This window comes from Diorhabda carinulata, chromosome X (genome assembly GCF_026250575.1).
Source record: "Diorhabda carinulata isolate Delta chromosome X, icDioCari1.1, whole genome shotgun sequence".
Taxonomy (NCBI): Eukaryota; Metazoa; Arthropoda; class Insecta; order Coleoptera; family Chrysomelidae; genus Diorhabda; species Diorhabda carinulata.
The window spans coordinates 45,225,214-45,249,186 of record NC_079472.1 but is presented as its reverse complement, the minus strand read 5'-3'; the positions used below and the strand labels follow the sequence as shown (position 1 = coordinate 45,249,186).

Here is a 23,973-nt window from a genome sequence, read left to right as displayed (position 1 = left end):
TACAATTGAAATGAGAATTAAGTACTAGAAGATTAACAGACTAATTTTACCAATAGAGTGAAAGGTAGACATTTTCCCATTAAAAATGATGACAGCACACATAAATTTCTTTTTAAGTTATAGTGTTACAGGTAGTATTTCTAAAGCCAATTAAAGTAAAGACATTCAGGTTAGGTTAGGTTTTAATACCAGATATTTAAGATATATTAGCTCTTAGAATCAAGAAAATTTATAATTTTTGTGTTAATTTCCTTGATTTTGGGTTTTATTATATCACACCCCTCCTTACCTTTTTTTAATTTTGCTGTGATTATATAAAGTAATGAACTGAAAATTTCTACAGGTAAGTATATACAAAATTTTCATAACAAATATTGATCTTACCTTAAAATCTTCCAATTCTTTTTTTAAAAGTTTGTTGTGTCTCTCTAAATCTTCAATCAAACATTGTTTTCTAGCATCATCTTCCACATATTTCTGCAATTTTTCATCCAACTCACTAAAATGTTCTCTTTTAGTTTCAACTATTGGTGCCTGCACATTTTTGCCCAAAGAGGCAACTTCTGACTGACTCTTAACAATTGTTTTAACACGAGAGGTATTTGAAGCTTTGAAATAATTCAAGGATTGAGATTTTATCATACTTGATGATTTTCCAGTGCTTAATTCAGAATCAATATCTTGATCAATAGCAGACTGTAATATAAAATGGAACATAATAAATCTCTCAGTTTGAAATTTGATGAAGTTTTGTGGAAACATTTCCAATTTCTGTATTGGATTTGTACAATAGTATTATAGCATTTAAATTAGCAGTACACTTAAATGATATCACTAACACAATGGCAAAGTTAATTATTTCCAACAAACAAATGTTTGTTTTTCTTAATATTCACTTTTCTCTTTGAATATTTATGGGGTTTTTTGTATTGCTTGTATTTATATATTCATCACTGTCTAAATTATTAAAATTAATTTAACAAAGCCAAATTTTCATATTTCATAATATACAACTGAGAGTGATTACTCAATCAATTATATTTTAAAATATACACAAAATTTCTTTACCTTTTCTATAGCTCCTTCTATATTTTTTTTGTCAATGCAATTTAACTCTTTTGATTCATTGCAAATTGAATTATTGGTAGGAGACCCCTTAGCTGAATGCATCTTACTTTCTTCAGAAAAATCTTCACTATAATCGTCATCACTTTGACTCATCTCTTGAACTTCTGGTTCTTGAGGATCAGGGTCCATTGGTAAAGGACTCAAACTCTTTGGAGTTGGTGTAGAGTCTTTTGAAATATTTGATAACAGATCAGATATATTTTGGGACGTTTTACTTCTCTGACTTAGCTGTTCAAAGCTCTTGGAACTTTCAATATATATTTTTTCTGCTTCTTTAAGTAGATCATCTATGCTCCTTTCTCCAACTGATTTTTCATAAGGGCCTAATGGACTTTGGGCAGCAACTCTATTTATTTCTTCTATAATACTTCCTACATCTACATCAAGATTAAAATTACTATTTTTATCATTTGATAAATTATTAATGGACGAGGAAGACTGTAATTCCAATTGAGGGGCTGAAGAATTGTTCTCATTAGTATCTGCAACACTGTTTACAGACGATATGAGCCACCAGAAACTTTTATTCCTAGTTTCCATGTTGATATTGACTAATCTCCACCTTTGGTGTTGATTGTAACACTTTTAAAAAGACCTTGAAGGCAAATTATTGAATTAACAAAGTTTAAATATAAGTTTCACAATAATCCCGTTAAATTTGACACAAGCTTTTATTTACAAACAACTATGACATTTCTATGGATATTCTTCTTTTAAGATATTCAACATTAATACCTCGTATAGTGTTATTTCAAGCACATGATCTGTCAGCTGATTCCTTTATGCATGCTTGATGACATAAGTTTCTTTCATTCACAGGGACACTTTATCATATACTGTAGCCCTTTCACACTTTCACAAATATGACATCCATCCTCTTCTTTACATAAATATATTCGCCTGAAACTCTTTAATCTTTGCATCACTTTTATTGCAGTATTTTTTCTTATTCTCCTCAAAATCTCTACGTTTACATTCTGCATCATTGGTCGCAATCAGCGGACTTATCGCATAGCGCTACTGCTACCATCTGTAACGATCACGAACACATTGAGCGTCCATTGTCAAGACTTTTTTGTTTTATGTGTCTTGTTAATATATGACAGGTATATTTTCAAGAGGCTGTTTGGGTTGCTCTTATTGAACTTAACAAGTGGTAAATGTGGAGTTATTTTGTTTAGTTTCTTTTCAAAGAATTACGAGGTCTATTTATCACTCACCCACTTTTATATGTAATTAAAAATTCTCATTATCATTCAAAACGAAATTAGAAAGAGCTCAGTCATATCTACATATTTATGGGTATGTTCTGTGTACATGTACATGTCATTGAATAGCTAAATGCGGTTATACATTTGACGTCTACAATGTAAACATTTTATGAAATAGAAGAAAGCATGCTATAACCTCATATTTCCATGGTTAGGTACTTTTACAGTTTTATTGATTTAACCACTTTCTTAGTTATCTCTGATTGTAACTTTTATATCCCAGTTGTATTTATATTTAATACTAACTAAGGAATAGATAAATACGTAGTTGCACATTGAAATAAGTATAAAAATGATATTTTAGATTAAATATAAACAATCGAAAATGAATTACAATTTCGAATTTTTACGAAAGGAGTATAAAGTAAGTATACTGTAAATTATTGTTAAGAAAGTCTGGCTGAATAATAGATTTAATTTTATCTTACTTACCTGTTATAAATTTTAGAACGTTTTACAAAAATCCTTCAAAACTAACAATGTGAACCTTCTCGAACAAAAGGTAAAATCATTTGGGAAAACTGAAATTGACTTGAAATCTCCTTTAGATCAAACTCTTCGAGATTTGCTACTAAAAATACTCGAAGAAGAGAAAAGTGTTGTTATTTTGAAAGATTATGTGGACTTTTCTATTTTACTGTGTAGAAAGGGTCTAAGCTCACCAACAATACCTGTTGTTCTTCTGGGAGATATTTTTGAAACACTTACTCTCGATATATGTGAAAATATGTTTAGTTTTGTAGGTAAGTGGATATGTTCTTATTTATATTTAAGGGCATTATTGTCATTAATGTGTTTCAGAACAAAATGTACATGTCTGGAAGGAGGAATTGTTCTTCTCTGGTTGCAAAAACAATCTTTTACGTTTATGTAATGATCTTCTAAGAAGGCTCTCTAGAACAACAGCAACAGTATTTTGTGGAAAGATTCTTTTATTTTTAGCAAAATTCTTCCCATTTTCTGAACGTTCTGGCTTAAATATTGTGAGTGAATTTAATTTAGAAAATGTGACAGAATATGGTACAGATCCAACTGATGATGATGGCATTAGTGATATCAGTAAATCGGGAGAGGAAAAAAATATTATAGATTTTACATTTTACTGCAAGTTTTGGCAACTTCAGGACTTTTTTAGAAATCCAAATCAATGCTACAATAAAGTTCAATGGAAACTTTTTAGCTCAGTAAGTTTGTCTTATTTATTTTCAGCTTTTTTTGTGGTTGCTGCGATAATTATATATTTAATAACAAATTATAAATTTAACCTGTTAGGAAATAATCAGATGTGGAAAAATAACATTTAATGTTATAGACAATTTATTTATCCAGCTGTTTCATTTGTAGATGAATGCTTAATTGAAACTTGTTAGATTATAGTAATAAAAAGTGTAGGCTTCTATTAAAGCAAGTTCTTAGAGTGCCTATTAATCCAGTGAGGGCTACCATGTTTTGTTATAACACATGGAAAAAGGTTGAATAGAAATCATTTTCTCATAACATAAAAGTGGAATTAAGAAAAATTCCAGGCATTGTTTTTTTATTTCCATTTTGTTTAAAAAAATGAGGTCACAAATTTCCAAAAGCCAGAACTCTTTTTGAACAATGAAGCAGGAAGAAGTACACACATTTAAAATATACATGTATTTTAGGAAACATTTAAAACCTGGTTATTTTTGTTACTTAATGAACTATCTACTAAAAATCTGTCGGTGACTTTTTGGGTTTTGTGAAATTATCATAGTAAAAATTTTTTATTTAACCCTCTGGTGGTAGCGTTAGGCCAGTGAAACCCTAACATACATTTAATTGCACAGATCTCAATTCAAAAGGCCTCTGTGAACTAAGCCATCCATATATGTTTCCAACATTCTGTACTAAAAAGAAAACGAACACCTAGTATTACCTCTAAATATGAGACATTATAATAATGGAAAGAGAGCTTAGCAAAGAAAAAAAATCCATAGATACAGGCAAAAACAATGATAAATACAATAATTGCAAGTATGAATAAATTTATATAAAAGAATATTATTATCTATACTCCAGAAAAATCTACATGACCCACAGACAAAATTAAAATAAAAGTTTTATTGGGTCTTTTATATATACCAGGGATGTGGTGCCAGACTAGATATTGACGAGCTATGGAATAGAACAGGGTATTAGTAGAAATTTTCTGGTTTGCAATGTCTCTAGGATTTATTGTGTTACATATGTTACATTTTGATGAATGGTAAAAAAGAGAAATGCAAAAAATCCTAGATAAACTCCGATGGGAATGTTTTATAATAAATTTGATACAAATTGCAGGGACCATTACATGTTGGAAATTGTAGTTTCTGCCAAACTTCCAAACAAATCTAGTAGATAAGGAATTAAGATATTTGTGCTAGTTAACTACACTGGCGAGATAGATTTTGTCGAGTATGTTTGACTTTCAAAAAGATATGACCCTTGTCTCATATATTTCGAAACAAAAATGTTTCCTTAGCTCTCAATTTTTCACCACAATGGCATGATTGATAAAGATTCTGGGTATCAATATAAATCAGAAATTGTTAGCTTCTATAATATGACAAATGGTGGATCAATTTTGTTCGTTGAACAATGTGGCACATAATACCAAGAGGTGGTAATGTTCTAGACAACAATGTATATGGCAGGTGAAAATTCTAAAATTATAAACAATTCTAGCAACAATAATTGAAGTATCAAATGAAAAAAATTGTTGAAAACTATTGCCTTATCATTATTAGATGAACACTCGGAAAGAAGATAAACAGCTCAAAATATACCACTAGAAGTAGACGTCAATAAGCAACAATTATTAAAAATGCAGAAAATTTGCCAAATGTGTTTACTGCTAAGAAAAAAAGTGTGTTAAGTGTAAAAATGACAATAAATCAAAATACTATTTTCAATATTTATTGTGATCAATTCAAATTATTATCTTTATTATTTCTAGTTTGTTTAGAAATTAGTTTTTATATTATGTATAAAAAATTTGTATTCTATAAATTATTGAATAAATATTGATTTAATTTTAATACAATTCTTTTTTATCATAATGTAGGTCTGGTGAACACGGTGCTATCAAATATGTATACAAAAGAGGCGCTACCACTGTCAGGTTAATAAACGTACAAAATCCATAAGTTACATTTGACATGACGTTTTGGTGACCTCAATCCATACTAGCACCTCTAGTTGCAAATCTTGTAGCCCTCACTGCTTCAAGGTTTAAGTTTCCTAGACCATTACAATGCAGTTAGATAATTTAATACAATTATCTAATTGAATAGGTATTGAATGTACCTAAATAGATATCAAATATTCTATTCATTTTTAGCATGCTACTAATGTGTTAAATACATTTCAAGGAATAAAACTAGATTATGTAACTTCTACAGAGAAGTCGTCAAATTTGGGATATTTTGCAAAATATCTTACTAGCCAAAAACTGTTGGATTTACAGTTGCATGATGTAAATTTTAGAAGATCTGTTCTATTACAATTCTTGATTGTTTTCCAGTACTTTACTTCCACAGTTAAATTTAAATCGTAAGTATACTAATAGTATAGTATATAGTATACTAATAGTTTCTAATATTTTTCCTATGTTGTTAATTTTTGTGGCTAAATAGTAACTTTTGCCTACAAAAACAACTACCTCGTAGAGACATTATAATTAATTTGTCTATATTCTACTGTTGTGATATTATTCTTATAGTCACTGCCCAGCAGCTGTCATGTAACAGCTAAGCTTCACAAGAAAAATGTCAGAACACTGCCTAACCTAACCATAAAATTAAATGCTAGATTATTACTAAGAACAAAGGAAAATTTCCCATATATCTCGAACTTATATCAGTGGACTCTTTTATTAAATAACTTTATTTTGTGTTTTGAATCTGCAATTAATAAGCCTAACCACTGTTCTTCCCAGTTTTTGTATTATAAATAATTTGTTTTCAATTGTATAATTACATGTGATGTATTTATACTTCATTTCTATTTTAGGGATGCATATGAGTTAAAGAATGATCAAAAAGAATGGATAAGTACAAACACAGAGAAAGTTTATAACTTGTTGAGAGAAACTCCACCAGATGGAGAAGAATTTGCTCAAATTGTCAAAAATTTAATGCATCGGGAGGAATTGTGGAATGCATGGAAAAATGATAGTTGTCCAGGTGAGATTAAAAACAAATGTTTTTAATAGTATTTATTTCAGAATTGTATTTTTACATTCTTGGCTTGAAAAGCTATCAAAGCTTGGCTATTCTTGGCTATAAAAAATAGATAAAAATGGATTTTAAACAAATGAAAATAAAAACTATATTAAACATAATATTATAGGACTTATATAATACTTCTGTTAGCTGTGTATTTGTTAGTTTACCACCAAGTTGAGCTTTTTTCCTTTATTCATTCAGTGAATTTGTTGACATTTATTGAGAATAGCTATTTTTACTGAGTGTATAAATGAAAATTGATCAGTGAATTGTATTAAGTTTTATCTTAGCTTTGAAATTCTGAATTATTAAACTGACAGTGGCAGTTATCCAATATACTGCTATACAGAGTACATGATAGTTATAACACATCGGTATAAATGATTTTGTCAGATTGAAAGTGTGAAACATTTTCAAACCAAATCACACTTTCAACAGTCATGTAATTTTGCTTTGTAGCATTTTCAAAACCAACAAGCATTTTGTTGTAAATAATTGCAAAGAAAAAAATCATTGGAGATATATCTGGTGGTTTGAGAGGCATTAAAAATTATTATATTATTTTCCAAATAGTGCTTAACCCTATGTTTATTGTGACCAGGCCTATGGTTTTACTGAAATCATGTGTAATGTGTAAACAGTAGTTTTTTAAAATTTCGTTGTTTTAATTCATAATTTTTTAAAATAATTTGATTTTGTCCTCAGGAATTGGTTTCTGGGTTATTTGTACTTTGATCCAAAAAATCATTTGTATAAATTTTTTGGAATTCACTTCAGTGAAAGAGAACATGAATCCCTCACTCACACATTCCCACTACACTCTGGTAAAGTGTAGTAGGAATCCAAAAGTTGAGCTTATTATAATTTATTGCAGTATTCTAAGTTATATTATTTATCAAGTTTTTTTCTTATCACTTTTAATGGGAAACATTACAAGCAAAATTAAATTTACAGAAATTAAGAAGACCTTACCTCAGTCAGTGGAAGTATCAGAAAGTAAAAAAGATGCAGATAAACGTTTATTGGGAGATATTACAAAAGAGGCTAACAATCAAGGGAAGTACTTTATAGGCAGGTAAGTAAATTAGAAGTTATTTCCACTAATGTCACATGTCCCCAGACAAAATTTATCTGTACTTCTGACAATAGAATAATCTGTATGTTTCTATTTAGGTATCTAAATTATTAAGATATTAAAATATTTAGTTATTAGAAGCTTTTTTCTCTGAAACAGAATTAGGTGAAGTAAACCTGCTTGATCATTCCTTCATAAATAGTACACATTCAATCAAAGTAAAAAATTATACAAATTAGTTTCATATGATGTCATAGCATTAGGTAATTAGCACTTTATTCAAGAATTCAATAACGCACAGAACTAAACAAAAATAACTGAAAAATTTAATTTCCAAACTACAGTGGAATTTATTCTTGAAGCATCCTAAAATACCATGATTCATTCATAAAACTAAAAATTGGAACGTTATATACTAGAAGAAATAATAGAAAAAAACAAAAAAATTCTTTGAACAATTGGATCATTGCTTCAGCAAAATTAATAAAATGAGAAACTTCATGTTAAATAAAAATTATATTTGTACATAGAATTAATTATAACAATCAAGGAATCAACATTCGTTTCCAAAATAACATAATCATATACAACCTATAATTTTATGTTGAATCTTATGTCGTTAATTTTGTTACTTTATAATTATATGTAAAAAAAAGAAAGTACTGGAGTACTCTTAGAATATAATATAAAACAGAAGTCGCATCGTAGAATACAATTCAAAAACGGGACAATCGTTGGAAATACTGTGAAAAGCGGGAGGAAAAAGTTATTTATGGAAAGGAAATTAATCAGTCCTGAAGTGTGAACAATGACCGTAAGATACAAGCTGGAATATGTGCATCTACAGCATCGAAATGCCATCTACTGCCAGGTTCATCGAAAGAAGCTCAGCTAAATATCAGCCCCACTCAAGCCCCTTGGTACACCAGGACCTAAATCTATATTTTGTATTTTGATAAAGACTAAAAGAAGTCGAAGTAATAATATTCGGTGGTAATTGTATTAATTCTTGTAAAAATTTTCAAATTCATAGAATTCAAAAATCACCTACATAATACTTCCAGTATTTTGTTCAAAGATTACGGAAAAAAGCCATAAGTGATATGTTATAAAGAATTTATAAAAAATTTGGATCATTAAATGTCAGTACAAGCAACTTTTGCGACTTTGTTATTAAGATTTAAATTATTTTGTAAAATGTCTGCTTTCATTCTACGTCAATTAAGAAAAACATAGATATGCTTGAAAAACAACATATATAAAGTAATTAATTGTAAGCTTCTTTAATTTGAAAATAACCACTTTTTCTTTTAGCGGTGAATTAACTAAACTATGGAATCAATGCCCAAATAATTTAGAAGCGTGTAAAGGAAGAAATTTCTTACCAACATTAGAGGAATTCTTCTCGGAACCCATTCAACAATTGGAAACTAACCACAAAATAGATGATAGTATCTTAAAAGATGGTAATTTAGGATGGAGAGCATTAAGACTACTAGCAAGGCGCAGTCCTCAATTTTTTACCTATGGTACAACAGTTACAAACTCGCTATCGAGCTATTTAGAAGTTATGATTAAAAAAATAGCCCATGAGAAGCCTGGAAAGGAAGTCACTCAAGAAAATCAAAATGATAGTGAAATGGATAATATTCTAACAGAAACAGATCAAGCAACGGAGGATTTAAAACCTACAGATCAAGAAGAATTTGTAGAAGATACTATTGTCAGACCTGAAAGAAAAAATATTACTTTGCAACAATTGATGTACCTCAGTGAGAAGATTGCACCAAATTGGCAGAAATTAGCAACAAAATTAGGTGAATGTACTCACTTTTCTTCTGGTACTGTATTTGAAAAAACTCAAGTTGAGAGTTTTTCTAATTTTTTTGTAAGAAATGTTCAATGGCTGGAGAAATGAATTAAGATATTTTTTGTTTTGTTTACAGGGTTTAAAAAAGATGAAATTGAATTTTTTGAAAAAGAGAACCCTACCTCAGTAGAACAAGCGCGGAACTTACTACAATTATGGTTTGAAGATGACGAAGATGCTACGCTAGAGAATTTGGCGTATACTTTAGAAGGTCTGGAAATGAACGAAGCAGCAGAAGCAATCAAAAGTGAAATTAATATAGAAGTTTCGTAACATAAAATATTAGAAGGAAAATACAAAATTATGAATAAAAAAATAAAGGTAGATGTTAAAAATTGGAAAATAGGATAACGCAAATTCAGTTGAAATTAATGATTCTGAGCACGTTTACTAAAATAAAACCAACACTCACATTTACACTATTTGATGCATGGGGATAGTTAACAATTGTGTTCAGTGAGGCAAATTAGAAATATACTGTTGTAATATTATTTCAATCATTGTGAACTAACAGTAAGTTTTCAATAAACCAAACACTTTATTTTTGAAAATATTTTTATGACTCCTAATTTGATTTTGTTCAAATAGTTTGAAACTAATATTGGCTTTATTAAACTTTGGACTCAATATCTTCACAGAAAGAAAAAGATAAAGCTACCTACACTTGTAAATATATATATATATATATATATATATATATATATATATATATATATATATATATCAGTAGCACAGAGGTAAACCGTCGCATCTCCATTATAGAGAGTTTTGAGAAATTAACGAAAACAGTTTGTATTTCGTCTATTAAAAAAATTGCCGAAAATTGAAAAATAGCAGGAATTCCTACTCTTGCACTCCGTATCAATACGCTCAACATGACAAAAAGAAGTATTCATTGTTTCCATAACCCATACCTGAACTTGATTTTGTGGACTTACGACTATTTACTTCAACGTCAAATAGCAGGTAAAGGGTAGTTACTACTCCTCATTTAATTTAAAAAATCATATTTTTAAACTGAAATTTTATTCAAATACACAAAAAGAAACATGAACTGAATGCCAAGCTTAAAAAGACAAAACAGTTAAATTTATTCGTTATCGTCTTGCCCATCTTTTGATGCTACTGATATATTTCTGTAGTAGTCATAAAAGGTGGTCGGGACCCATTTGAGAAGTGTAATTAGTGATCTTTCTTCTTTTTGTTGACCCCCTTTGGACTATTTCTTATGGCAGGTAAGTTGTCAGGTAGTTTCATCACCTGTCTAACAGATCTTGCAAAATTAACAGTTTTGAAGGTTTCTTGGTTTTGTTTTATAATAAATAATGGATGGTGACTCAACACGTGCCTCCAACCAAACAACTGCAGATATTAGAAAATTTTCTTTGTCTATTATTAAATTTTCGGTTCCACTTTCAGCAATAACATTGTCTGTCCATTTTAACAGCGCCGAAGCAACTTCATTCTCTCCTCTTCCAGCTTTGGACTCGTCCCAAGTTATACAGTAGGATTTCTTATCGGTAGCATCGTATATCGTGAGATTTTCCACAATTTTAGCAAATAGAAGCTTTGGCAATTCGACAGATATGGAGTAGGTAAACATTTTTGAAGGTCTAACATTATTACCTTGGTTTTTTCAAGGCCCCTACTCATTTCTTTATCTCGCTTTTTTTCTTGGTACCGTCTTTCGGCTTCGTCAAGGTGAGCACGGTAAGCTTGTTGAGCTTCTTGCTTATCTTTTTCGTCAAGAGAGTTGTCTTTAAGTATCAAAACAAAACTGTCACAAGTATCACAGGTGTCACTGGAAGGTTTCTTAAATCCTAGATTGAATTCATTATCAAAGACACGCATGTAAGCCCAATGCTTCACGACTTCATTCTGTGGAACATTATCTTCTACACACTTTTGTTTGTACAATTGGTAAAGTCTCTCTGTATTTAGGTCACTTCCCAAATAGCTTTTAGCACTTTTCTCGCGGCTGTAGTAACTCTGATACAAAGGAAATGCCCTGATATGAGATCTAACTCTGTTGAGGACATTTTCCTGAAGTTTGTTTGAAGGTACGTGTCGACCTCTCATATCACGTGCAGCAAAACCCCCCAGAGTTCCCTTTTTCAATAACGTTCTTACTACAGTTTCTGAGATTCCTAATTTAGGAAAAACACTTTGCAGACTTCTATTCGTGACCCATTTACATCAAATTAGTAGGAAATTGTTTGCTTCCTTTGACCATTCCTGCTGCCGTCTTTCGATGTTACTCGATTCGTGGGCTTACTGCTGACATGTGATATTATAAATTGCCGCTTTACATCCCAGTTTTTTGATGCGTCCCAGTAACTGTGGAATATTTCGTTTCGTACATCTTGTTTAATTTTTTCTGAACACTTTCTTGCAGGGCCCGCATGCTTGTTTCATGGATTTTGCACATATTAACTTGCCTGTTTTAGAAATATGCTCTTTTCCAGATAACGTCTTCACTGTTCTCTTGGTTGCTTTCCATTGGTCGATATTTCTTAGTTGTTTCCTAATCTCCTTTTTTGCATTCGGGTTTGCAGCACCATGTAGATTTTCGACATTCTCTTGTTCACTTTCCAAATTTTGGATTGAGGCTTGTTCTGTTTCAGATTCTGAACTGGGAACGTAGTCAGGATCCGCGTCGCTGTCATCATCAAGATAAGCTTCTCCAATCCCATCGTAATCATCAATAGCTGCTGGAGTCGTTTTACTTGTATTTTCTTCCATTTGTTTGAGGTGTGAGTCAGTAGAACTGCTAGAAGAATGGCCTAGTTCTGCAGCTATGCTTGAGAGAGGCAAATTCTCCTCAGATTCGGTTTCGGAAATGGACATATCTTCTGGGTTGCTTAATTCTGTACAGTTATTTCTAAAGTTCGAAGCCACTGCTTCTAATTTCTTCGAAATTTCAAACTCAGTTTGAGATTCCCTTTGTGCCTTCCCAAAGTGCCTTCGAGTACTACTTCTCTATTTTGCGTTTGTTCTAAGGGAAAAGATTCAGGTTGAATTTCAAGGAGAGAATTAAGCATAAAATCATAATTTGCGGTTTCAGACACAGTATCAAAAATTTCTACAATTTCCGTGACGTTTTTTACAACAGCTTCATCTGATGTGTTTTCTGAAACAAAGTTTACAGATACCTAAATAGCCGTATCTTCAAAGTACATGGTCAGTGAGAGAATCATTTCTCTTTTATTCGTAAGTTTATATGAAAATTTGACTTACCGTATGTGATATTATCTTTCCTTGCATTGTCGACACTTTTTGCTATATTTTTTCCAACTGGGACAGATTCATTAGTTGTGGTTTCTGAAATGAAGCTCAGAGGTAAACAGTCATATCTCCAAATTGATTAATTACTGAGGGCATCATTTTTTCTTGTAACAGACAATCAAAAAATGTGTTCTTGTATAATGTTCACATTTGTCACAAGCGTTCATTTAGTATTAGAATATAACAATAGATTACTTTACCCAGGATTTTTAAAATTATAACCTCAAAACGTACCATGTTTTCATGTTAATTTAAGCTATCAGTGAAAATTTTACACACCGTATCTGTCATTACCTTTTCTTACATTTTCCAAAGCCAGCTGCACAAGGTTTCTGCTTCTGCTCGTCATTATTAGTAGTTCTAAACAGGTGGAAAACACTGAGGAATGGAGATACGATCATTTACCACTACTGAAATCTAGCTTCAGATTCATGCGCAGTACCGCTCGGTGGAGTTACTATTATTTACTTCCGTGGGTACAGGAGATACTACAGTTTCTATCTCGAATATCTCATATACTAAATGCATTGATACTTACGATCTTTTGCCGTTAGAAAAAAGAAAATTTTGTTTGCGGTAAAGTGTAGTGAACTCAAATTTGGCTAAACGTGGAGATGCGACGGTTTACTTCTGTGCTACTGATATATATATATATATATATATATATATATATATATATATATATATATATATATATATATATACAGAGAGAGAGAGAGAATTATATAGAAAGAGAGCCTTCCTTCTGAACAGACTATATTATCTGGAAAATAACACTTTCTGTTGCTTTTGCTGAAATAATTACATACTTAGATTGTTTGTTAAGTTTAATTATTTCTAGTGAAATCTATCAAATTTCTATTGTTCATAAGAAAATGCACAAAATTCAATTTAATATAATATCATTGTTCCCAAAAAATAAGAGATCTGCAACATTTTTTGCCAATAAAATTTGCTATAAGTTTAAATTTTTCTGATTCATCTCCAAATTCATCAAAGTCATCATAATGCATCAGATGTCGTTGATAAACAACTTGAATTTCTGAAATATCTCTCTGGGTGGGAAGGTTTTCATCTATAGCATCAATATCTTCTTCTAATCTGGAGTACTTATTTGCTTCTAATAAAGTAATACATTTTTCGATAGGAACCCAATGGTAAGTTTCTGGGCAAACCAAATATGATGGAGTTAATTTTCCTTTGTATCTCATTTTAGGGCAAGAATGAATGTAGAAACCCATATAATAACTCGATAAATGAGGTAGATTCTTCTGCAAATAACGCGTTAACTGTACCTCCCTACAGAATTAAAACAAAAAACGTTATGATTATAAAACCAAACAATTATTCAATTCGATATTACATATTAGAGTTACCATGCAGATATTGTTTGTCACAAAAAAATTATTGAAAGTTCAAAAATGTTATAGGTAGTTTGTAGGATATTCACCTCAAAGATCCATAAGTTCCAAGCGTTAAACTTCTATAATCAGGGTCGTAGAAAAAATAAACAGAACTAACACACCTAGGCAAAATGTCTATTACACCTACTGCTATTAATCTATCGTTTATCCAATACTGTTGATGAAAAGATCCATATCCTGGACCATCTATACCTTCAGGAAATTGTTTAGGCTAAAATGATACCTGTGATTAATTTTAAGTTGAACACTGTAGACAAAAACTGTTGAGATACATACTTGATATCAAAAGGTTTAAGGTATTTAGTTATGATCATACAGAAATACAATTTATCTCAAAAGAAATTATACAATTTTCAATAGTTTCTAGATCAAAAAATGAAGCTGAGCTATAAGTAGGTACAATCATTACAAATATACCTCTGGAGTCATTTTAGAATTTGAAAATATTTTTTTTCAGTAAATTATCGCTAGTTTGTAAATTCAAAAAATTTGTAACCCTAAACATATTTGTTAAAAAGTATGAACATTGAATATTATATCTTTTAATATATTATAAATTAGAACATTAAATCTCCTTCTAGTTATTGCAAATAAATCAGAGTAGGTAATTACCTATATAAAATTAGATGAAACTGATAAAGTTATTTCAGTATTTCAACATTTTTTGTTTTGGCAAACCAATATAAAAAAGCAGAGCAAAATATACCTTCAAAGGTGTTTCGACCAGAAAACTATAAAATTGATCTTCACTACAATCGCTTGGGTCGTCGTTATGAATATGTATTTGATATTTTTTATATAATTCTGCACTCAAAGTATAAGTATTACATGAAACTGACATCTGTTCCACTGTAATCTATTGAATATAAAAAAATATTTAGTATTGTGACAGCATAATTTAATTTTACTTAAATTTTTACAAACTATTTATTTTATAAAGAGGTAATCAGTACAGATAGTTCTTATCACAATTTCTTTTGATGAAAGTGTTTCTAGGCATCATAAACAACATTAAAAATTCTATTTAATAATGAAATATTCCACAAACCACAAAGTTACCAAAACCAATATAATAAGATTATTAATTATTAGACAACATCATTTTATTCCAAGCAACCAGAAATGTGAAATGCAAATCAAACAACCGAATGTACCATCATACTATTCTAATTTTGTCATTATTATTAATGATTGAAGCCAAAAAATTTCTCTGGTCCATCAATTTTCATCTTTTGTAGCTGAATTGTAGTGAAAAGTTTCTATACTTTTAAAGCTTACATAAAAGTGGACACATAAGTAATCAAATTTTGAATTTTAAAACGAATTTCAAAAATATGTTGTGCGTTCCATGAGTTCTTAGCCTAACAGAAAAAAGGGTCATAAATAAAAAAATGTGATTATTTTTTAATATGTTCTTCCTTTATTTCCATACACTTTTCAGAACGTCTCACTATAACCACTACAAAAATATGATGCGTCTTTAGAATCAAAATGTTCTTAACTGCCTGTTTAATTTTATCGTCACTGTTGAATCTTTCACCCTTTAACTCGGCCTTAAGCTTTTCGAAAAAAAAATAGTCGGGCAAGGTTAGATCCGGGCTACTTCGAGGGTGTTCAATCTCTGTGAAGCCATATTCGTGTACAGTAGTCTTGGAAAGTGAAGCAGTGTAGATTGGAGCAAGTGCACACCTTAACAACTAATTTTTCCATAATTTTCTGACACAACTGCCTTAGTAAGTCAGATATGTCGTGTAGACGATTGTACTTGATCCTTTTGTTAATTGAAGTGATACCCTTTGTACGGGTTCTCCATTTCCAATGCCACTCCTTAGAAACTCTTGGATGCTGGATCATAGTAGAAGTTTTATCACCCAATACAAGTGAGAAGTTAGACAAACAGTAGCATGTCGCTTATTATGACAGTTGTGTCATTCATGCCAAGACTTAATAAATCAGTTACACAAAAAGTGATATTTTTTCAGAAATTTGAAATTGGAAAAGTATCAATAACCTGTCTAACGAAAATAGAAATGGTAATATAGAATGTTAAAAGTGAAGTCACCTTTGTAATATACATTTGCTCTGCTGCTTAAAAACCCTCAGACATTACCTTCAAAGGAGACTTCACTAAAAATCTGTCAAACCCATCTAATGATAATTTGCTAGGCGGATCATTATGAATAACCATTTGATACTTTTTATATAACTGAAATTCTATATCTTCTGATGCTTTCCATGTAGAATTCGGAACGCTGGTTGGAATCAAACACATCTTTACAAAAAAGTTTTAGTTTAAGAAATATTACCTTATTTAGAAATCCGTAAAAGACTGTTATGCAAAGGCATTCTACAATGATTTTATGCTTTAATTGATTATTAGCAATAGTGTCATCCTGTATTTATTTGTGAAACTGAAATTCTTATAATCACATACTTTGTGTGGTAATACATAAACTAATAATAGAGCACAAGTTATTTCAACTAAAATAACAAAAAAACTTACTCGCAATTTTTTTTTATCATTTTGAGAAACCTCTTCAAGGAACTGTTCTAAACTTTTTTGATTAGACACAGGTGGACTTTTTTGAAATTGTAATCCTTTTGCCTTTTTCCTTTCAATTCTTAATATCTTAGCTTTTTTACAAGGTGGTTTAGTGGGATCAGCACCAACTCCTACTTTTAATGGTGTCTTTGTGTTCACCTTCAGTTGACTAGAATTAGATGCTTTATCTAAAAATGAATATTATTATAGTTAGTTCTTGTATGCCATCAGCATGCAATTCGTGTCGTGAGAGACAATAAAATATATTTTAAATTTGAATTACTACTTTCAATAACCATTTCTCTTACTTAAGCTATGTCATGTTCAGTTGGCAGCGTTCATACTCTTCTAGAACGCAGCAAACCTTTTCCACATCTCTACTGTTTTTAAATACATTTATTTTTTATTAAGTCTATTTTACTTTCAAGCATAATTTAACAAATGGCACATGAGATGAACTGACTCAATGCAACATTGAGAACAAACTAAATAGCATATGTTATAAGAGTAAATGATTGTTGAGCAGACTTTCTTGGTAACTGTGATAATTATTAATTTTGTTGTTTTACAATTGTAGAAAATAATTTTTACTTGAATAAATCATTTTAAAATTATAGGAATTCTAAACCACTTATTTTTGCTAAACAAATGTCTTATGTTACAATATGCCTGTTCTTAGAATTAATATTGTTTACTTGGATGATAAATATACTGCATTATTTGGAAACATTTATGTAGACTAATCTATTACCAAAAATATATTTCTATGTGTTTCTACATTCATGCAATAAAATTCAGGAGGTGATTAAGATAGGTCATTACTATAACAAAATTTCCTCGGCCCACCCCTTTTCGAGATATATCCTCAAAAAATAATGACAAAAAGTTGAATTTGAATTTCAGTAAAGCTAGAAACTTGATATTCTTTCAAACTCTCGCAAAGAACTAACTATGGGTATTTTTAGGGGGTGAAATTTGCAATCCTTACTTTATTTCATCTCAAAACTTATTTTCAAGGGGTTGTTATTTTTGCTTTATCTGTGTAATGTAACATGTATACAAACGCTGAAATGGCCGACATGCATTTTGTGTATGATAAGGCAAATGGCAATTCTCTACAAACTAGACGTCTTTGTGCTGAAAAATATCGGCGGAGTTTTAAAGGAGCAACAGTTGTATCCTTACCACATCTAACGTTTCAAGCTCTTTTACCTAGAGATTCTCCTCAACGAGTTGCGAATGGTTAACACATGAAATGCCACATAATCCACAATTTTTAAATAAAATGTATTATTTATGGATTAGGCACATTTTCCAAGAGTATCTATCATAAATTACCACTCAATTTATTAAAAAATTACAAATTATGGTGTTTATTTTTTTTTTCTCTGCAGACATTGGTTTTGGGAAAAAATTTTAGAATAAATAAAATGTAAGAGAAATATTGAAAAAATACCTATAGTTAGATACAGAATTTTAACTTCCTAGCATTACTGGAATTTTAGAAAAAAAAAGAAAACTCAATTCTAGTAACCACCTCAAGGGTGATATCTCGGAAAGGGGTGGGCTGAGGAAATTTTGTTATAGGAATGACCCATCTTAATTTCATATGAGCAATAAACCTCCTGAATGTTGTCGCATGAATTTACAAACACCCTGTATCACTGAACTAAAATAGACATTAACAGTACTCCTTACCACATATTTTTTCAGTTTTCTGTTGCGAATTATCCATTTCATTCAGGTCAATTTCATCAGTATTAGATGTGGAAGGTGTTTCTATAGATGTAAGATTATTTTGTTGTATACTGTTGGATATACTTGCACTTAAATCACTTAAATTCATTTTTGGATGGTTTTGATGTAAATCAGAATGATTATCAGGTTCCTCAAATTGTATATTATCTTCATATTTAATATTTCCATCTTTTAGAAATTTATTAAACCTTTTAATAACCTTTTTCTGTGATTTACTTAATAGAAAATTTATCACATCACACCTAAAAAGTAAACAAATAATACAGGCCATATGAAATAAGAAAAAATAATAGTTCTATAATCATTGAAATATTATTATTTATCTAAGAAAACTTATCAAAAAACAATTCTTGAAATCAACATAGAATTCAGATAATGATGAGAGAGAAACAATTTTTTTGGGATAAAACTTGAAACACACATTGAATCTACAATAAATGTTTAAAAATGGTCTATATTTTTGAAGAAAAATGAAAATGGGATTAGAAAAAAAAACACTTTTGGAAAATTATTTTTTTGTACTCCAATGTTCCCTTTCTCAGACAGTGACTATTGTCACATGTCCTACAGAAACAAGGACACATGGAATAATGGAAAAATGCGTGGTAGTTTATAAAACCCGTTGTAATTTATGAAAAAAACATGTGGTACTTCATTTCTTACTGAACTTATAAAGGAAATGCTATTTAAATTCAAAAAATTAGGTTTTGCACTACAGATCATCTAAATTATCATCAAATTTATCTATCCAATACTGCTATAGATATCAATATCAACATCTAAACATTTGAAGTCAAAATACAGTATAATTGAATTAATATCTCTAATGTAAATCTACATGATAATTATTTTTAACTATTTATAATTCTCAAAATATTTTTTTTTATATATAAAAATAATTCTAACTGACTTTTCCTCTAAAATAAAGAAACTGTATTTTTTAATAAATGAAATAGAGGATGCATTAGAGAACCACAAAATGATTGGGAAACAAATGATAAAGATTAAAAAGAGAATGAATTCTTATGGGATTAAAGTTTTGCCCAGATTTTTAAGAAAGTAGAACAATTATAAATTACAACAGAAAAATGATCCATACAGCATGAGATGTATAAAATTTTTTGCTTTTCAAGGATTTGATGTGTCAAAGGTTCGTATCACGTCTATCATAGGTTTATATAGCGGGTGTCAAGGGTTTATATCATGGATGTCACTTATTTGCAACAATGGCGTGATTCCAATTACTAATGTTTAATTGTGATATTTGTCACAATCCATTATTTTAATTATTTGACCACATCTTTACCCATAGTTCATTTTTATTGTGTTAAATACTTTTTATCTCTAACCTGGATTTAACCATGTATATTCAGTTTAATGTGTGAGGCACTTTTCTCCTAATTAACAGTGAGCAGATAAACTATTGATAGATTTATAATAATTGTAGTCAATTTCTCGACTAGTTAAAAAATGTTTTCTTGTTAAAACCCTACATTTGTTGTAGAAGTGTAGAATTATATGTTAATTTTTTACACCCAAACTATGAAATTATTTCATAGGCTAGAGATTGGCATATATTCGTCTTTATGACACATGAAACCAGTGGTAGGAACTGTTGACACCTGTACAAAACTGTGTCAAGCAAAACATCTTATATGTCCCATGTTATAGTGATTTATAATTTTTATATCACAATTTATTTATAACAAAAATATATTTTTTATCGTCATGTAGATTGTATAAATTCACTAATAAATAAAATATCGCGGTTTTTTTTATAAATTAGGATGGGTTTTTATAAGTTACCAATTGCAGGATGCTCCTATTAATCCATTGATGTCCAGTGTTTTACAGCCCAATACACACTCTACTTACTTTATTGTGTACAAAGGGCAACAGGTTTGTTCCATTAGGGATTTGTAACAATATTTTCCTGATCTACGCCATCCTCTATCTATAAGTTCTTGATAATCGTCAACAGTAAGACTTTCGGCCCACATACCTAGAAAAAATAATTAACAATTATATAAAATATCACAGAAAATATCCAGCTTATAAAGAAAATATTAAATTAAATATTTGAAATGAAAACTAGCCTTGTGATATACTATTTTCACTTTTACAGTAACCACAACTATGCTTGTTCGTGTCCTCAAACCATCTAACAACACTAACTTTATTCAAATCCATTGTTATATTATTTACTGTTTCTATATTTTAAACTAAAAGTATTTGTTTCTCTCGACATATTTGCTAAATAAGAAAATTTGACGTCTGTCACACCCTAATAAGTATAAATCATAGATGAACCACATTCTAATTCTCGCAGACTTTCTTTGTTCTTAAATTAACAGGTTTATTTTATTTGTTGTAGTTCTGATAGTTTCTAGTAGAAACGGCGATATGGAAGACTGTTTGCAAATCAGGTGATTAAGTGATTAATGTTTTAATTGTAACTTTATTCAAGTACGACCTGTCGTCAGTCGACAAAATCAAAGCCGTTAAGATTATCGGTGTGTAATTATAATCTATAGTGCACGTAAGAAACGAAGAAGATAATGACAGTAGCAGCATCGAATATGTCTGTGAATAATTGATAAAAGTTAAATAATTATGCGTCAATGTAATTAAAAAAAAAGAACAAAATAAGAAATGTGCTTCGCAGATTACTAACAGGAACATTTTTAATATCGTTAGTTCATTAACATTACAATTAATATGAAATCGTGATGAAAAAGAGAGGATCTTAGGTAATTATATTATAATTTCCCTTTTGATTAAAACGACAATCAGAATCAATTAAAAAATGAACAAGACCAATAGGTTAACGACTATATATTTTTTATTATAAACAAGGAACTATTGTGATATGTAATTAATGTACTAGATAACTTCAGTTAAATATATATTATTATTCACAGTTTACATTGAAATGACACATTAGTTAAATCACAGATTATTAGGTTTGTTTATTTAAATTTAAAAGTTGGGCGTTCCGGAAACGTTTACTTTTATCATGTTACTTTAGAATTTTTACAAAAATTGTAAATTTATACATATGACTTAATTCATCTTTGCACTTTTGTAATATAAGATCCACTTTGAAATCATTTTAAGCACTCAATATTAGTTTTTATTTATTATTATTATTTTATTATTAGTTTTAATTTTATCTAATATATATTTCACTAATTGGATTTTATATGTACCTAACATCTATTTATATTGGTAAATTGAAAATGCTTTGTGGAAGATTTGAAATTTTGCCTATTGTATCATATTCAATAATATAATTTTCTAATAGCCTCATATTTTTCATATACGTTTCTATGTAACTTTATTTTTCAGCTTATCTGAATTCAAACCCTCACACAAAAATTAGTGCTAATATTGTATTCTTATATATGTATTTATATTTTTGGTGTTTCACTTATCTCATTATCAAAGAAGCAGATGTCATATAATGCTCCATGCATTTTATTAGTATTTTTAATTAAATAATCTACTCCTCTTTCAAGGCTTTATAGGCTCTCCGTTTTTGTTTCTAAATATCTACATTTTCTGATTTTTGTATTTTCTTGTTAATTTTGACAATAATTATGAAAATTTCACTTCTTGGGATAGTGGAAAGCAAAAAAAAAAATAATTAATGTTATGAAGTCTCCTTTTCTACCATTCAGGAAATATGCAGTTAAACTGTTTTTTCATAATTGGAAAAAAATTAAGAATATCAGATCTGAACTATTTTATAATGATTAATAGCTGCATTGTTTCAGAATGTAAAGAAGGATGGTAGGTGGCTTCATCTGAATTTTCAAGTATGATTGAGAGTGTCTCTAAAAGAGCATTCAGTGGATCTAGTGGTACATACAACGTACATGCATTAGAACTGGCTGCAGCGAGAGAAAGAAAATTAAAAACATTAAGTATTACTGTAAAATTTCTAGATGACACAGAACATGTTTTTCATATTGAAAAACGTGCCAAAGGCAGTACATTATTGGAACAGGTTTACCATCATCTTGAGCTAGTTGAAAAAGATTATTTTGGATTGCAGTTTTCAGATAATGGTAATTTACCCGGAAAAAGAAGTTCTGCGTGGATGGTAAGAGATGGTTATTATATTTCATGTATTCATGATTCTGTTTATGATTAAAAGTTTGAGTAATTCTTTCAGTATTTTTTCTATTTTTTATGTAACAACATTCATAGCAAATGTAAGTGTTTCAAATGATTGAATTAATAAATAGTTGTTCATTTACTTATCAATTCATTAATTACTGAAACATTGTGGTATAAGCTCAATTTTAGAAAAATATAAACTAATTAAGCATAACTATTAGGAGTAGTATAGACAATATTTAAAAATTTACTTTTTAGCGCTGGTTAGATCTGTCCAAGTCAATAAAAAAGCAGCTGGGAACCTGTCAATATCCTTTATATTTTAGAGTTAAGTTTTATGTGTCCGATCCAAGTAAACTCCAAGAAGAATATACCCGTTATCAGTTTTATTTACAATTAAGAAGAGATATTTTAGAAGGGAAGTTATATTTACCCCCAAGCACTGCCATACTATTAGCTAGTTATACTGTACAATGTAAGTTACATAACTGTTAATATACATAACATTTACCCCTTCTTACACCAACAGATTTCTGATACCTGTTGCATCTATCAAATTTATTTCATGTATTTTTAAAACAACCTTACATTAATACTTTTAAAATGCTGTCACTATGAGTAAGGGATTTATATTGCGTGCATGTTTCAGCTGAATTAGGTGATTATCAACCTGAAGAACATGGACCAAATTACTTATCAAATATTCAACTTGTTCCAAATCAAACTGATGACATTGAGAAAAAAATATCAGAATTACACAAACTGCACAAGTAAGTATAAATTCTTAGTCTGATATCACTATTCATAAGTTGAGATAGATTCCAGCTACTTTATACATTTTTCTATATTCTTAAATCTGTGAACACACTTTATATGTGTATAAATTTTTAGAGGCCAACTTCCTGCAGATGCTGAATTCAATTTTTTGGACCACGCCAAAAGGATTGAAATGTATGGAGTAGAATTACATAAAGCTAGAGATAGTGCGAATAAAGAAATCCAATTGGGAGTGACACATTTAGGTTTAGTAGTGTTTCAAAATAATATTCGAATTAACGTTTTTTCATGGTCTAAAATTATGAAAATTTCATTTAAAAGGAAGCAGTTTTTTATACAGCTTCGTCGAGAGCTGGTAAGTAAAACCATTAACTTATTTTCACAAAGAAATAAAATAGAATAAAATTTATTTATGAATTGTTAGTGAAATTATATGGTTTAGGCCATATAGATCATTTATTCATGATATGAAAATGAATCTCCAAC

The 23,973-nt window shown here is 29.7% G+C and overlaps 4 protein-coding genes across 11 annotated transcripts in view; 2 read left to right on the top strand and 2 right to left on the bottom strand.

The window, feature by feature from the left end:
• LOC130900413 (centrosomal protein of 162 kDa) overlaps window positions 1-2,185 on the bottom strand; it is a 51,158-nt gene extending 48,973 nt beyond the window's left edge. Inside the window, exons 1-2 of the mRNA XM_057811013.1 lie at window positions 1,069-2,185; window positions 385-696 (exon numbers count right to left, since the gene is read on the bottom strand). Coding sequence (XP_057666996.1) covers window positions 385-696; window positions 1,069-1,668 — 912 coding nt within the window. The 5' untranslated portion in view covers window positions 1,669-2,185. The remainder of the gene's footprint in view (window positions 1-384; window positions 697-1,068) is intronic.
• Window positions 2,186-2,203: 18 nt separating this feature from the next.
• LOC130900414 (THO complex subunit 1) lies at window positions 2,204-10,627 on the top strand. Of its 2 annotated transcripts, none has more exons than XM_057811015.1 (9): window positions 2,204-2,284; window positions 2,704-2,763; window positions 2,848-3,142; window positions 3,201-3,583; window positions 5,749-5,960; window positions 6,420-6,592; window positions 7,589-7,709; window positions 9,024-9,526; window positions 9,656-10,627. In XM_057811015.1, exons 2-9 carry the CDS (start codon window positions 2,725-2,727, stop codon window positions 9,850-9,852), a joined length of 1,923 nt encoding a protein of 640 aa, XP_057666998.1. In that variant the 5' UTR covers window positions 2,204-2,284; window positions 2,704-2,724; the 3' UTR covers window positions 9,853-10,627. The 2 variants fall into 2 exon arrangements, with proteins under 2 accessions (XP_057666998.1, XP_057666997.1); XM_057811014.1 differs by having other exon boundaries at window positions 2,205-2,430.
• A 2,976-nt stretch (window positions 10,628-13,603) lies between these two features.
• Window positions 13,604-20,905, bottom strand: LOC130900417 (arginyl-tRNA--protein transferase 1). 3 transcript variants are annotated; one of them, XM_057811029.1, is made up of 7 exons: window positions 20,685-20,905; window positions 20,464-20,590; window positions 18,529-18,830; window positions 16,792-17,018; window positions 16,399-16,560; window positions 14,315-14,499; window positions 13,604-14,163 (listed from the first exon to the last, which is right to left on the bottom strand). In XM_057811029.1, exons 1-7 carry the CDS (start codon window positions 20,776-20,778, stop codon window positions 13,767-13,769), a joined length of 1,494 nt encoding a protein of 497 aa, XP_057667012.1. In that variant the 5' UTR covers window positions 20,779-20,905; the 3' UTR covers window positions 13,604-13,766. The 3 variants fall into 3 exon arrangements, with proteins under 3 accessions (XP_057667012.1, XP_057667013.1, XP_057667014.1); XM_057811030.1 differs by lacking the exon at window positions 16,399-16,560 and adding an exon at window positions 14,995-15,144; XM_057811031.1 differs by lacking the exon at window positions 16,399-16,560.
• A 165-nt stretch (window positions 20,906-21,070) lies between these two features.
• LOC130900412 (tyrosine-protein phosphatase non-receptor type 4) overlaps window positions 21,071-23,973 on the top strand; it is a 29,881-nt gene continuing 26,978 nt past the window's right edge. For 3 of the 5 annotated variants that reach the window (XM_057811009.1, XM_057811012.1, XM_057811008.1), the window contains exons 1-5: window positions 21,156-21,338; window positions 22,365-22,693; window positions 22,969-23,185; window positions 23,360-23,480; window positions 23,602-23,842. In XM_057811009.1, the coding sequence (XP_057666992.1) occupies window positions 22,409-22,693; window positions 22,969-23,185; window positions 23,360-23,480; window positions 23,602-23,842 (864 nt within the window). In that variant the 5' untranslated portion in view covers window positions 21,156-21,338; window positions 22,365-22,408. Of the gene's footprint in view, window positions 21,339-22,350; window positions 22,694-22,968; window positions 23,186-23,359; window positions 23,481-23,601; window positions 23,843-23,973 lie in introns of all 5 variants that reach the window. The other 2 variants (XM_057811011.1, XM_057811010.1) reach the window with 2 other exon arrangements.